The 14,591-nt window shown below is 36.3% G+C and overlaps 1 protein-coding gene and 1 pseudogene across 1 annotated transcript; both read left to right on the forward strand.

Annotated features, from left to right (window-relative positions):
* The first annotated feature begins 2,246 nt into the window (after positions 1–2,246).
* Positions 2,247–4,755, forward strand: LOC145587348 (organic cation/carnitine transporter 3 pseudogene; annotated as a pseudogene).
* A 392-nt stretch (positions 4,756–5,147) lies between these two features.
* Positions 5,148–13,577, forward strand: LOC145587349 (transcription initiation factor TFIID subunit 15-like). Its single transcript, XM_081644075.1, has 8 exons — positions 5,148–5,281; positions 6,231–6,396; positions 6,543–6,907; positions 7,015–7,209; positions 7,481–7,564; positions 9,960–10,041; positions 10,123–10,249; positions 13,183–13,577. The coding sequence occupies exons 2-8, from the start codon at positions 6,277–6,279 to the stop codon at positions 13,389–13,391; spliced, it is 1,182 nt and encodes a 393-aa protein (XP_081500201.1). The 5' UTR covers positions 5,148–5,281; positions 6,231–6,276; the 3' UTR covers positions 13,392–13,577.
* Positions 13,578–14,591: the final 1,014 nt, after the last annotated feature.

The raw sequence follows: 14,591 nt of genomic DNA on the forward strand, positions 1-14,591 counted from the left end.
TTGGGCAGCTTGAATCAAATGCAGCAGCTGCAAGAGAATTACTATATTGCTGCATCGCTGATCGCTTTAGTGCTTGAATAGAACCCAAACCTTGACACCTCAAATGGCCTTCTTGTCAGGAGTTAGGACGAGGAGTCTTAGCGCCAATTCACCTGTCCAAAACTAGCATACCGTTTCCTGGTTCTCAAAAAATGATCTCCTTTGATCTGCCACCAATTGGGATCTCATGGTGGGGAAAAAAATTCTGAATACCGGAATCCTATTATTGCTCTCCCCATCAATTATCTGCCTCTAAAGTAGTGCATCACCATGGTGTCCAAGGTACATCAGGATGTGTGTTTTATATTCTCGCATTCTCATTCCTATGACGTCTTGGTTAATCAACTTAAAAGTTTTAATCATGTTCATTCAGTTATATGAACCAGCTTTATTTGATCTTTGATCAAGCTTGTTCACGAGTATAGTGGTTCATGTTCAACTATTACTTTGTGCTTGAAGTTAGAAACATGAAAATTTGTGATTTTGTATTTTTTACATACTTGATATGTTTCATTGTACTGTGGAGCTTGAGGGTTGAGGCAGTCGATTTTTTTGGATGCTCTGTTAAACACTTTAACCTTAATAAGAGCAAGGTGAATCTTCTTATTATTTTATTCTCACTGGCTTCTTTCTATACATTGCTATTTAGCACTATCACCTGTATATAAACAGTCAAGCAGTTGATACTTCTGATTTCTGTTGTTGGACTCTACTATATTAATGGTTAAACTCTTCTCAATTGTGATAAATTTTTATTATCTAATGGCTATCAATTTTTGAAATACTATCTGGAACTGCAATTTGCAATCTTGGAGATATTATTGACCCAAGGACACTTGCTGGACTCTACATGCAATTGCTTAGAGGAAGATTACGACATAACACGAATACGATGTCTTGAAAGTGATGGGATTGATCAATCTTTGCTAGACAACGTTGAGGTAAGATTACCTATCTTTCTGTGGTCTTTTCCTGTCAATAATGGGATTCCTATGTAATTTTTATTTATGACAAGGCAACTTGAATGAACTGATGTTTATCTTCTTAATGACATGATGCAATGTACTTTTGGTAAATTTTATCTGATTGCTCGTCATTCTCCAATAATGCTTTCTTAATGGAGCTATTTTCTTATACTTTCGTAAGAAATTAAAGCACCTTTATTCATAAAAGAACTGTGAATTCCGTGCTTATCATTGTTTTGTCCCACTTTGTAAAGGCCATTGCGTAGGAAAGCATGTCTGAGACGACTGATCATATAAAAGCCACACCATACTCGGAAAATGATAGTTTTATTCTGTTAAACTTGTGAATTTTCCTCTGTGCGTAGCATATTAATCTAAGCTCTTTACACATGCATGCGCGTACTCAGGAGAAGGATAAATAAAAAAAAAAACTCCGTAATTGATTGTATTTCGTAATCCTCAAGTCCTGTGCTAGCTAGTGAGTACCTTGATGACAGTGTTCCCTCCCATTCTAAGTATTTGATGTTTTTCTTATTTTTGCCATTATTATTATTGAGTAGAGAAATTTGAAATTAAAGTTTAACTTCAACTTAAATAGCAAATACGCCCAACATTTGAAAATGGTGGGAGTAAAGTTTATACGTTTGTTGTGTTTTCTTTGAATTTCTTGTTTTGCTTATAAAATGCACTCTTTCTGAACTTTAATTGTGAATTGTGTGCAGTTATGATATACTGTAAATTATGTCCAATTGATTACGGAATTTCTTGTTTTGTTCATTGTTGAGTTATTGTCTAATGTCCTGGTTGACTTTTTCATTTGTAAGACTGTCAGATGCTTATAATGGTAGTCTGCACATCTATGAAAATATTCCTAGGGTAGATGAAGATCTAGATCGTTATATTTTAGCAATTTCTTGGTATTTAGTTATAATGCATTGATATTAAAAATGACATATGAAGTATATATTATAGTCCCGTTAGAGTAGACACCTACTTTGAAATTGAGGTATTCCGTAGTACAAGAGTATATATTAAAGGTAACATAGGGCGGGATTTAATAAGAGGATATGTCATTGCTTAAAATTTTCTTAATACCAAGTCCTAACTACTGCAAGTTCGTATTATATAACAGGTATATTGTCATTTGGAGTACCATTTTATTACCATCATTCAAGTTACAAGTGAAACTAACAAATACCTCAAGGATCAGAATACTGCAACACATACAATGTGCTATAAATAAATATGCGATTGGACTGTTTTGTTAATCTCGGGGATCATTGAAGAGCTCCTCTATAATTGGACATTGATACATCATTATCACTAGGATACAGTATCATAAAAATGTGAACATTGTAAAGTGGGTGGGTCGTAATGCCCTACTAACCTTTAATAATTAAGTACTTTAGTTTATGTATATAATTATAGACCCAGTAGCGTAACAGTTTTTGCAATTACAGCTTAAATTATTATAAAATGAAAATCACGAAGAAGGATAAGTTAATACTTTTGACTGATTCATGCATTATTCTTCATAATCCCTGATCTGTGTGAGATGCCAGACAGGGACATTTATGATTAATACTCCCTATGATCTTATATACTATTTATATACGTATTAGATATATGACTGTTTGAGGTCTTTCTTTTATATTAAACTCGGAAAAAAAAAAAAACACTACGTATGTGGCTAGTTGCATATTTGTACCTGTTTAACATATGCATATTTTTATGCTACTTAATTATGTCCCTAGTTCTAGACACGTACTTGTATAGAGATAAACAAATCGTACAAGTTCTTTCTTTGAAGTAAATAAAACTTCTTATTTGTTGCTTCCTGCATTTATCACAGGAGTGTATGTGATTTATATTTCAATTGCTGAATCTGTTTCTACTTCTCTGTTCTGTCTGTTAACATGGCCGAACAAGACTGTCAGAGTGACACAAATAAGGCGGCACCACTGTCTGCAGAAGAGGGGTTCAAGGGGAGTCAGCTTCCTGACATAGACGAACAAGATGATGGGAGTGACTCAAAGAAGGAGGCACCACTATCTGTGGAAGAAGTGATCGAGGGGAGTCTTGGACGGATGAATTGCAGTCAGATAGTGCAAGCCTTCCTGGCATCAGTTCTTCCAATGTTTGACAACCAACAGACATTTATCAGTGTCTTCACAGATGCTCAACCAAAATGGCACTGCATAAGTGATAATCGAATAGGTAGTAGTTGCACCAGCAGCTCTAACATCTGTAATCTTTCGAAGAGTGAGTGGGCTTGGACTGGGAATAAGCACAACACAATCATATCGACTGGGATCTCCAATGTGCCAGCTCTTTCATTAAGGGTTTACCTGCAACTTCTTTCTTCATGGGTTGCTTGTTGGGTGGATATGTGCTTGCCTCCCTTGGTGATTCATCGCTTGGGCGAAAGAACCTTCTCTGTCTCTCTTGCTTGGTTATGTCACTAGCTTCATTTGCCTCGGCCTTTTCTCCTAACATCTGGGTTTACTCTGTACTCCGCTTCATTGCTGGTGTTGGTCGTGTCTCCATTACCATTTCTTCTTTTGTCCTTCTGTCGGAGAGGGTTGGCAAATGGTGGAGAGGCCAAATTGTAATGATTGGTTTCCTCTTCTTAACAATGGGATTGTTATCCTTGTCGGCTTTAGCTTACTTGACTCGAAATTCCTCATGGAGTACCCTTTATCTCTGCACTTCCATACCTGGTTTCGTATGCTCCATATTAATTCATTTCTTCCTATGTGAATCTCCTAGATGGCTCTTCATGATGGGACGTCCAATGGAAGCCGTAAGTGTACTGAAAAGTATCGGCTCCCTGGATGATCGTACCAGCTCAATGTTACCAAACATTCTAGAATTTAATCAAGGTATTCCTAGCAATAACGGGAAGAATCCTTTTTCTTCAATGAAGATTTTTAGTCAAGAAAAGATGGGCTATTCAAAGGTTGATAGTAGCTATGATACTTAGTTTCGGTGTTGGAATGATGTATTTCGGTATGTTGTTGGGTGTCGGAGGCTTGGGTCTCAACATATACTTGAGCGCAACATTCAATGCCCTACTATTCCTTTCATCATGCCTGCTAACATTCCTCTTCTGGATCCCAAGATGCAACAGGAGGAGTTCAGTGCTAGGATTCTGTACGATTAGTGGTGCTGCCGGTATGATATCTATCACATTCGGTCATCATCACAAGGGTGTACATATTGGACTGGAACTGATAGCCCTATTTTGTGCTTGTATGGTGTTTAATATCTTATTCATGTATGTTGTGGAGTTGTTTCCAACTTGCATCAGGAACACAGCAGCCTCACTGTCGAGGCAAGCACTGCTCTTGGCGTCTGTCTTTGTCCCGGTGTTGGTAGTCATAGGGAGGAGCAATCAACTCTTCTCTCATGCAGTCTTTGGTGTGACCATTCTTCTTTGCGGCCTTTTGGTCATTTCTTTGCCCGAAACAAAGGGTAAGGTCCTATGTGATAGCATGGAAGAGCAGGAAGCCCAAGACAAGGATGCTGCTTGCGTGCCAAAATTATGATTGTGAACTTAAGCTAGAAAAATGATCATGAACAAATTTACTTGTTGGTAGTTTGTTGCCCTCCTAGCTACCACTAGTTCTCTAATGGTCTTAATATAAATTTGGTGTGAAAAGTTCATGTAAGATTACATCCAAGACTTGGCAAAGCTAAGTTAATTTTATGTGGCCAATGTGTATTAATAATATAAGATTTATTTGGTGAATTGAATCTTGTTAATTTTGTTTGTTGTTGACTTGAAATCACTTCACAAATAACCTTTTTAAATTCTTAATCCTTTGTACAAATTTAATACGCTTAACTCTAAGTATATCCGAGAACAAAATAGAAATCGTATAATTGTACATTCCTTCAATTTGAAAAAGGAAACTTACGTTGTGTTCTTTAGTAAGTTCGATAACGTCTTTGAGATGGTACATTTTATTAAGCCCTATGTAATATTCCTTAGAGAGTACTCGTATTAAGACAATTAACAACTCAATATTCGTATATGGACTGTACAAAACTCAAATGAGAATGAATTTCGACCATTGATATCGATTTATATCTGATGGTTGACATTATATACGTGTCACTAATCCTCCTCCTATGTTTTCATTTGTTCCCCTTTGAGCTTTTCACTTCTACGCTTCAACCTGTCTCTCTATCTCTCTCCTCCATTGAAGCGTACTCTGGGCTTTCCATTGAAGCTTTCTTTGAGTTTTCTCTCCTCCATTGAAGCAGTTTCTGAGGTAAAATGTTTTTTTCTTTCTTTTGTTTTTTTCAATAATCGAATATGAATTTCACTATCTAGGGTTTAATTTCACTCTCGTTCTGTTCATTTGATTGTCAATTTAGTCAATTTAGGGTTCTTCTTAGGTGGATTATTGAACTATTGGTTATAATTACTGAATTTCATACCGAGCGATTTTGTTGCTGTAATTTTGTTACGTGTAACTTACGTTGTTGATTGAAAGATACGATTTTTATGTGATTTTCGAGCCTAATTTGATAATTGAGTCAAGTTTGGTTGCTGATGAGTTGCATTTTTCGATTCTAATCGAGCCCATGAGCCCGAGTCATGCTTGGGTTTTGAGGCTCGTCGGGTTCACGCCGAGCTCGAAAAGGGTAGGCTTGGCTCGGTTCGAAGGTTTAGCACCGTGACATTTGAACCCCTCGAGCCTGTTTTGAAATAGTTGTTGCATTGGTGACTTTACCATCTCATAGTTAGGGATATCGGATATGACATCAAACTAATTTTGTTCACCACAAATACCTTCATATTGTACTCCAGTACCACCACCCCCCCCCCCCCCCCCCCCCCCTCCCCCCCCTCCCCTCCCCTCCCCTCTGGAAACAATGCTGAATTTGCCCATTGGATGCCAAAACAATACCGTGATGAATAAAGCGCACCACTATGAATTGGTTTAAATAGAGACCTTTGGGAAAGGAGAAGATTTAGAAGAATAAACCATACTAGAAATTAAAAATGCTTGACCTTTTTCCAACATTCTATAATAATATACGTGACTTTTATTTCTATATTTTTCTGGACAAGAGGAGTATGTCTTAAGATAATTTTAGCTATGCTGTTTTGACATCAAATTGTTGTTCAACTTTTCTTGAATTTATGGTCGAAGTTAGTGAGCATTGACTGCTAAAGTCACATATGTGGCCTGATTGTCCTTTTTTCACGAACAGGGCTTGATGCTGGTTGCTTTGGTGGCATTTTGAATATTGGAGCTTAATGGCAAACTATTTGGGCAAAGGCGTTCCCACAAATGGGTCTATTTATGTTTGTAACTTACCTGAAGGGACTGATGATAACATGTTGGCTGAATTCTTTGGCACCATTGGATTGATTAAGGTAGGGAGAATTGTTATATTGTGATGAATCTGATGATGCATGATGTATCTTCCATAGTACCAGGATTAGGTTTGCAACATTTAGCTCATTTAACCATAGGAATTTTTATTTAATTTATGTTTTTCTGGGGGTGATCTTCATTGCAGAAAGATAAAAGAACTGGTCAGCCGAAGATATGGTTATACCATGATAAGGTGACAAATGAACCAAAGGGTGATGCAACAATCACCTATGAAGATCCACATGCTGCGGCAGCTGCTGTCGAATGGTTCAATAATAAAGAGTTTCATGGAAATGTAATTGGTGTATTCATAGCACAGTCCAAGAATAAGGGTGATGCAGTGGATGCAGGTATACCTGCTGCTGCCCCAGCTGCTGTCCCTGGTGATTTTATTGAACCCGTTGGAGATGTGGTGGACCTGAATGGGGCTGGAGGAAGAGGTAGAGGGCGGGGTGATGCTTCTGGAAAAGCATGGCAACAAGATGGTGATTGGATGTGTCCAAATACAAGGTCTGTGATGTGAGATTGGTGAGCAGCTCTTTCTTGCTCCTTTTACGTGCTTATTGTTTGCTAGTACTCTAGCATTACAAAGTTTCTTACGTTTAGTGTATTAACAGTTGTACCAATGTGAATTTCGCTTTTCGTGGTGTTTGCAATCGATGTGGAACTGCCCGGCCAGCTGGTGCCTCTGGTGGTGCTGGGGGTGGTGGTAGAGGAAGAGGTCGTGGAGCTACTGATGCTGCAGGTCATGCACGAGCTGCAACTGGTCCAACAGCTGGACTATTTGGTCCAAATGACTGGTCTTGTCCCATGTAAGGCTGGATTGCTTGCAATAAGGCTTTTTATACCCATTTTCATCTTGATAGTATCGATATGATTGTTGTATTCTGATAATTATGGCTTGTTTGCTCCTAGAATGCTCATCTTTATGGAGCATCACAATTGTATGTGGGTGATGCTCCCTTGATGTCTTTTCAATGCCTTTTGTTATTTAACACCCCCTCCCCCTTCAATTGAAAAAGAAAAAAAGAAGGTATGGCGTGTTGCATGCAGTGCGAGTCATCTGATTCCCTGATGTTGCAGGTGTGCTAATATTAATTGGGCAAAACGTACAAAGTGCAACATTTGCAACACTAACAAACCTGGTATCAGTGAGGGTGGTGTAAGGTATGTTACTGTAAGCTTTGTTTTCTAATGGTCAAATATAAATTTGATTATTGTTCCATACTTTCTCATATTTCAGCTTAAATGTTTAAAGAATCTCCAGTATTCATAGGGTAACTTGTGCGTATTTAGTACTCCCTAGAGTCTTAGTTATCTAGCGTATTTGATTCAGTTGTGTTATTTGTGTATGTAAACTTTGCATGACATTGAATAATTGTAGGCTATAAACTCAAGCTCATTTAATGACACAGATACATATTATCATGTCTGCCTTTTTTGTGCCGAGTTTGCCTGTTCTTGATTGAGTTCTAAAATTTGTAGACCAAGAGTTGAAAGTTCTTAATTAATAAAACCATTTTTACTTGGAAAAATTGTTAAATGACGGATTACAATTTTTTAGCTAGTACCTATTCAATTTATTATTTCAAATGGTACCTTAACATAGCATTTTGTTTTAAGTTCAGCACCCTGACTCTAATATCGGGTGAGAAAGTTAAATTTTGGGTGATTGACTCTCATTTTGCATTATTTTCATGCATTTTTTACTCAACTAGCACACATTCTCTCTTTCCTAAAGCTGAATGGATCTATTCATCTTTCTTCTCCGTGAGTTTTCCCTTTTTTTGTTCCTCTCTCCATTCGTTTTCATTACTTCCCACATCCCACCCCACCGTGCTTAAAAAGCTTGATCCATCACCATCTCTCCATCTCCCAAATTGTTATTGTTCACTTTTCTGGTTCTTTGTCACTTTCTTGCTTATAAAATATGCAATAGTGTTAGGAATATGTGGAAGTAAAGCATTTATCCCATAAAACAAATGATTTGGACTTACAAATTAATATAATGCTAATTTGTGGACTTTAATGCACAAGTCCGACAGCAGAAGCCAAAATATTCCCAAGAACTAACTCCTCCCATCGTTATCAATAACATATTACAACCAAAAGCTGATTCTCCCTCCGTCTTTTTTACTGTTTCATTTGGAATTTTGCACTATTATGTTTTGAAGGGCCCTGACTTTAGCTCCTCAATTCAGCTACCATTTTCGACATATCTTTTTAACAAAGCAGTTTGGGAGGTCAACGTCTCTTTTCATTGGTTGGTCACGTCTTTCTCCCAGTCCACCATTCCATCATCAACCTTGTTCCACAATTATTAATCCAATTAATTAGAAAACATTTGTAAGATTTAGCTAAAAACAAAGATGAAGATGCAGATTTTGATCTTGGGAGACATAGTTTCTTGCCCAATAACCAATCTTATTCCACTGCAACTAAAGACCAAAATAATTAACCAAAAACAAAGGTGGAAAAAAATAAATTGAAATTAAACAATTCTTATGTATAGATTAAAGTTTTTGATTTGTATGATAACTAAAACAAATGTTCCCCATTTCCTTGTTAATAACCACAAAGCCCCAATGATGTGCAAATAAGACCCATATAAGAAGAAATGTTAAGACAAAGAAAGAGGATGATAAGAACAAAATTAAATTGGGGAAGTGGGGAATTAGATAGAAGAAAGTGGGTGCTAACGAGTAGCGAGATGTGGGTGAAATTTTTTAGCTGCGACACATGCAAAAAAGGCTGGAAAATAGGAGTCAACGAAAGTTGGGTTTCTCATTTGGAATTAAAAGGGGGGGGGGGGGGATTACCTCACAAACGGGATTCCAAATAATGAGCATTTGTCAATTATTCTTTGTTTTGTCAATTGTGATCTTTTGATTATTTTCCATTAGTCCTGTAAGAGGATCCTTAATTAATTGGGAAAAGGATAGGTTTACAAGAGTGTGCCTCCAAAGTCCAAACTTTGGTGGTTTGGTTCATATGCTAAATCTATCTGATTTTATTTGCAAGTGAGAGTGGGACAGCCAGCTTGGAGTTGTTACTTTCTTCATCAAAATGTAACTGCGTAGAGCTATAGACTTGGATGAAGTTTGGATGAAACTAAGTGGAGGTCCGAACCGACTGATGTTGAAGAATCAGTGGATGAGTTGTGGTTAAGGGTGAAATGCCACTCGAATCCAGAGCAAACATTCTTTTGTTTAATGGGTAGCTGGGAGTTAATTTTGTTGTTGTTGTTGCATTAGTATGCAAAGCATAGTTTGGGTTTGTGTTTCGGCCACTGAGAAAGTATCTCCTTTCTGATTCTGTACATTTCTTCACATAAATACGTTTATTGGTTCAGTAATGCCAGATTTTCAGTTTAGGGATTCACATTTCATTTACAATGCTGCAAATAACAGGCTTATTAAGCGTATTTTGAATTTTTTTGAACTTGTTTAATGAGCCTTGAGGAGAAAAAGTGGATTGTAAAAATGCTCTAGTATTTCGTGTCGAGGCCACGTTTATTGAATTTAGTGAAATCACTAACCATATACTTATTGATGATTTCCAGGGGAGGACGTGCTGGTGGCTACAAGGAACTTGACGAGGAAGAGTTAGAAGAGACAAAGCGACGCCGGCGTGAAGCTGCAGAAGTGAGAAAATTTATCTGCTTACCATAGCTTTTTAAGAATCTGTTGTATTGTTTATTCTGAGTTTATTGTTGCATTTTTTAGGATGATGGAGAGCTGTATGATGAGTTCGGTAATCTCAAGAAAAAGTTCCGTGCAAAAACTCATGAAGCCGACACAGGAAAGGTGCTTCCAGGAGCAGGGCGTGCAGGATGGGAAACTGAGGAACTAGGTATTTTTTGTTATCATCTCTAAGTAATTGTTCTGTGAAGCGCTTGTTTGTTAATTTCTGGATGTCACATTTTCTGAGTATGGCATCGTCTTCTGCTTAGAGAGAATGCAATGTGTTGTCATATGTTATTCAATGTAACATATAAATTAGTAACTTTGGTTTTAGACTTTTAGGATGTTTATGACATTGAGGGTGAGGTATCAATCATTTTCCCATCTTTTTAAACTCAATTTTGCTGCTGATCGCTATGGCATGTGAATTTTATTTGTAGTTTATACACAAGGTCTATATATTCGACTGGTGTGAGTGTCACTGGGTTGCTACGGTGGTTTGGGTTTGACCACGTTGTTTTGGTTGTGAATTTGTGATATGACGTAGTAGATTGCAATTGTACTATTTTACACGGTACACTAATGTTTTGCCTACTTTTTCAAGATGAAAGTACACTATTACAACCTGTTACTTATTACAATGAAGATGTCCAATTGGTTGTTTAGCTTTAATTAAGACGGGATTGTATTACTTAGTTTTAGTTTAATTATTACAATGAAGTTAGGAAGTGGATGTTTGAGAGTGATATTAGTGCTTTGGGGATTGAGGGAAATATGGTGTTGGATAGGGTGGAGTGGGGGGAGAAAATTTGTGAGCAGTGTCATGATTTAATATAAATATATACTCCCTCCGTCTCTTTATTAGAGTCCTCTATTCCTTTTTTGGCAAATCAAAATTAAAGTCCCATTATAAGAATCTTTCCTTTTTAAGTAAGTGATTTTTTACAACTTTAACCTCATTCTCCTAATTTAATCCCCAAATTATCCTCAAATTTTTCAGATTTTTTGTGCCAAATGTTCTTATCATTTATGAAACTATTTATTCTCTCTTTTTTTTTTTTTTCTCTCACTAGTTATTTAATGCAAGTAATGTACTTTGGTACTTGTTTAAGGAATCTACCAAAAACCTTAATTCCCGTGAAAAATGAGAAAGGGGACTCTAATAAAGAGACGGAGGGAGTACTATTTGTTTAGATTATTTTAGTATTTTAATTATTTACTCAACGCGTGTTTTGCATACTTTTACTTATTTCCTTTGCTAATATTTTCTCAAACCTTTTATGTCTTTACTCACATGTTTTTCCTCTCTTTTTAAACCCCTTACCACTCTTTGAAACTCTCGTAAATTTTATTTGTATACTCTTTCTGTTATTCACTTTAGACACTTATTTCCAACTTTTATTCAATTGATGATTATTTCGATATTCTCTTTTCCCATTTCAAACAGTTCCTTATGACGATTCATGTTAAGCACTAAGGCTTTGTTGTTTTGGTTGTAGTAGAAGTTGGACAAATACTCTACTAAGTTTAAACCCCCTAGTCAGCCTGCTCAATGCTGCTGTCATTGAGGATAGTATTAATTAGATGTCTTCTGAAGTTGTGAATAAAAAAATCAAAAAAACTTCAGATGTTCACTGTCCCTAATTTTTTTTTTTTTTTTTTTGCTCAATCTTCAAAGCATACAAACAAATTCTTAGGTTTCATCTTAATTGTGGTCTGGCTCTGGTACAGTGAATTTAATCTCTACCATGATTTATGAGATTGTATCTTCCATTCTCATCTTGGTCTTCTACACATTGATTCTTGCTTGTTTAGAAATTAACAATTAGGTTATATTTATAAATGATTTTCACACTTCCAATTCCATAACTCCATAAGTACTAAAAAGACAATTAACTTACTTTTTAAATTATGACAAGTTTTTTAGTTTTGTGTATTGCCTAATCAGCCATTATCACCTGTTATTAAAGGCATAACATGTATTGAAACTGTTGAGGTTCACTTGTTACACCTTACACCCATTATAGCCACTACAAATATTTATTTCTTCACAATATAGCTGGAAAAAAAGGTGTTTGGAAAACAAAAAATATTTGATTAGAATTTTAAAAATGATTCAAATCTAAAAATGTTCAAAAAGTGCGACCATTCTATGGGTGTGAGTGATGTTAGTTTGACAGGAGAGCCCTCCATTACTAAGACTGCCTTAGTGATGATCCAATTGTTGCAAAGAACTGATTGACTGATAGCTGTAATGAAAATCCAACTGTTGCAGAGAAGAAACTTATTTGTAACTAAATCAAGTGATGTGCCCTGTTGTGTGCTTGCATGCTATCTCTATCTTTCGTTCTATTGATTGGTTTGACTGGTAAGAATGTGGATTTACTCCTAAAACAGGGTTTACTGTTAGTTTGGCTGCTTTTTTCTAAACGTTTTTTCTCAAAAAAAAAAAAAAAAAAATTGAAATATATATCACATTGTTGCATATCTTGATATAATTATTGAAGAATAACGTTTGTGTTAACTGAAAAGCATCCTTCCTCTGACATGTATTGAACATTTATTTCTTGAAAGCTAATGGTTGTGTGAAGTTAAAAGCAATACCCTCATACTAAGGTGATTTTTCTTTAGTCCTTCAAGAGACTACAATTAGCAGCATAGGTTAGTATGGCCCATTGCCAATGCTTATGCCGTAGGATTTCTTAATAAGGAGAGAAACTTTATGCTATGTAGTTTTTCTGAAACTTTTTAATGACCACTATAAGTAATTACCTCTCTTACTCAGATTGTTAGTTTTGTGGGAATCTTTCATTATATGCATGATTTTCTACATTTAACAAATTGTAGTCTAAATACCGATAAACATAACCCTGCCCTGGCAATTATCAGTTTTCCATGATTTTACATTATTGGATACATTTGTGATTGTTGCATCATATGTGGTGCTCTGCAAGATCGATGAAAGTTGCTGGCCGTACAGTACTTTGACATGAGCTTATATACAATTTTTCCTTTAAACTTGTACAGAATTTCTTCTAATTGATTTCAATGTTGTTTGCTCAAATGTAAATTGATGAAATTGAAATTCTAATTTGATTTCAGGTGTAGCTGACAGAGACCGTGAGAGGAGCAGAGATAGGGGGAGAGATCATGATGACAGAGACAGTAGGAGCAGAGAGCGTGATAGTAGGGATCGGCACCGAAGCAGAAGCAAAGAGAGGGATAGAGGAAGGGACTATCGGGACAGAGACTATGATTATGACAGGGACCGAGATTACAGCAGAGACAGGGATCGTTATAGATACCGATAACATTATTAGCTGATTGATCACACTTTATGATTCTGGTTGGTTTAACATGAAACCAAAGCTTGCACTGGTTTTGCATATGCCATAGCTCGCTATAGGTAGAAACTTTACTTGCTTATTGGATTTCTTATGGATGTTTGCTATGTGGAAACCCAAGTTGACAAATCACATTTTTTTTTGACGTGATCATTCGATCTGTTTTTGCATCATGATGTGATGTCATTTTTTGTTTGGGGGGTGGGGGAATTGAAGACGGCAAAAAGTCCTATTGAATGTATGGATTGAATTAGTCTTTGTGTATAAAATTTGGTAGGTTCGTGTCAAAAGTGAGCAGTAAAACCTTTGCCAAATGCAAATCCCCGCGCATGGTGTATAAACATAATCAATGGAATGAAACTAGAATTTCATTTTCGGAAAATCATATCAGAGCTTGGTTGAGACGTTCTAATATGTTTTTTCATAATATATTTGACTAAGTGAATAAATTAAGCATCGCCTTATTCATTACCATTAGTAAGTCCAAGAACTTCCTAAGGTCTATTAGATGGACTAGGGCCAGTTTACTTCAGCTTAATTTCAGTTCAGTTCAGCTCCAATCAGTTCAGTTTAGTTTAGTTTCAATCAGTTCAGTTCAGCTTCTAATTTCCTTTCCTCATAAAACATTCATTTCAGCTCTATTCAATTTACTTCAGCTCTAATCAATTCAGTTCAGCTCTAATCAGTTTAACTTAGTTCAGTAAATGTGAACATGCCCTAAGAGTACATTTATTCGTTACCATCAACAAGTCCAAGAACTCCCTAAGGTCTGTCAGATGGACTAAGAGAATACATTAAGCATTGCCTTATTCGTTACCATTAACTAGTAACTTCCTGGGTTCCATCTGATGGACTAAGAGAACACATTTAAGCAACGCCTTATTCGTTACCACTAGCAAGTCCAAGAACTTCCTGAGGCCTATAAGATGGACTGAGAGAATACACTAAGGCCCCGTTCTTTAGAGCTGCTCTACTCTGCTCTGCTTAAAAAGAATACTTAATATTGAATTATTATAATAAATAATTAAGGGAAATTCTCAATGGTACTCTTGAACTTCCTTTTTTTCTCAACGGTAAACACTAACTTTTTAAATTATCTACGGTAATCACTAATTAGCTAAACTAATTCAATGGTAACTTGAGTTAAGCATTTTTAAAGAAGATTAA

The sequence above is a fragment of the Chenopodium album genome, chromosome 17 (assembly GCF_948465745.1).
Source record: "Chenopodium album chromosome 17, dcCheAlbu1.1, whole genome shotgun sequence".
Lineage (NCBI taxonomy): Eukaryota > Viridiplantae > Streptophyta > Magnoliopsida > Caryophyllales > Amaranthaceae > Chenopodium > Chenopodium album.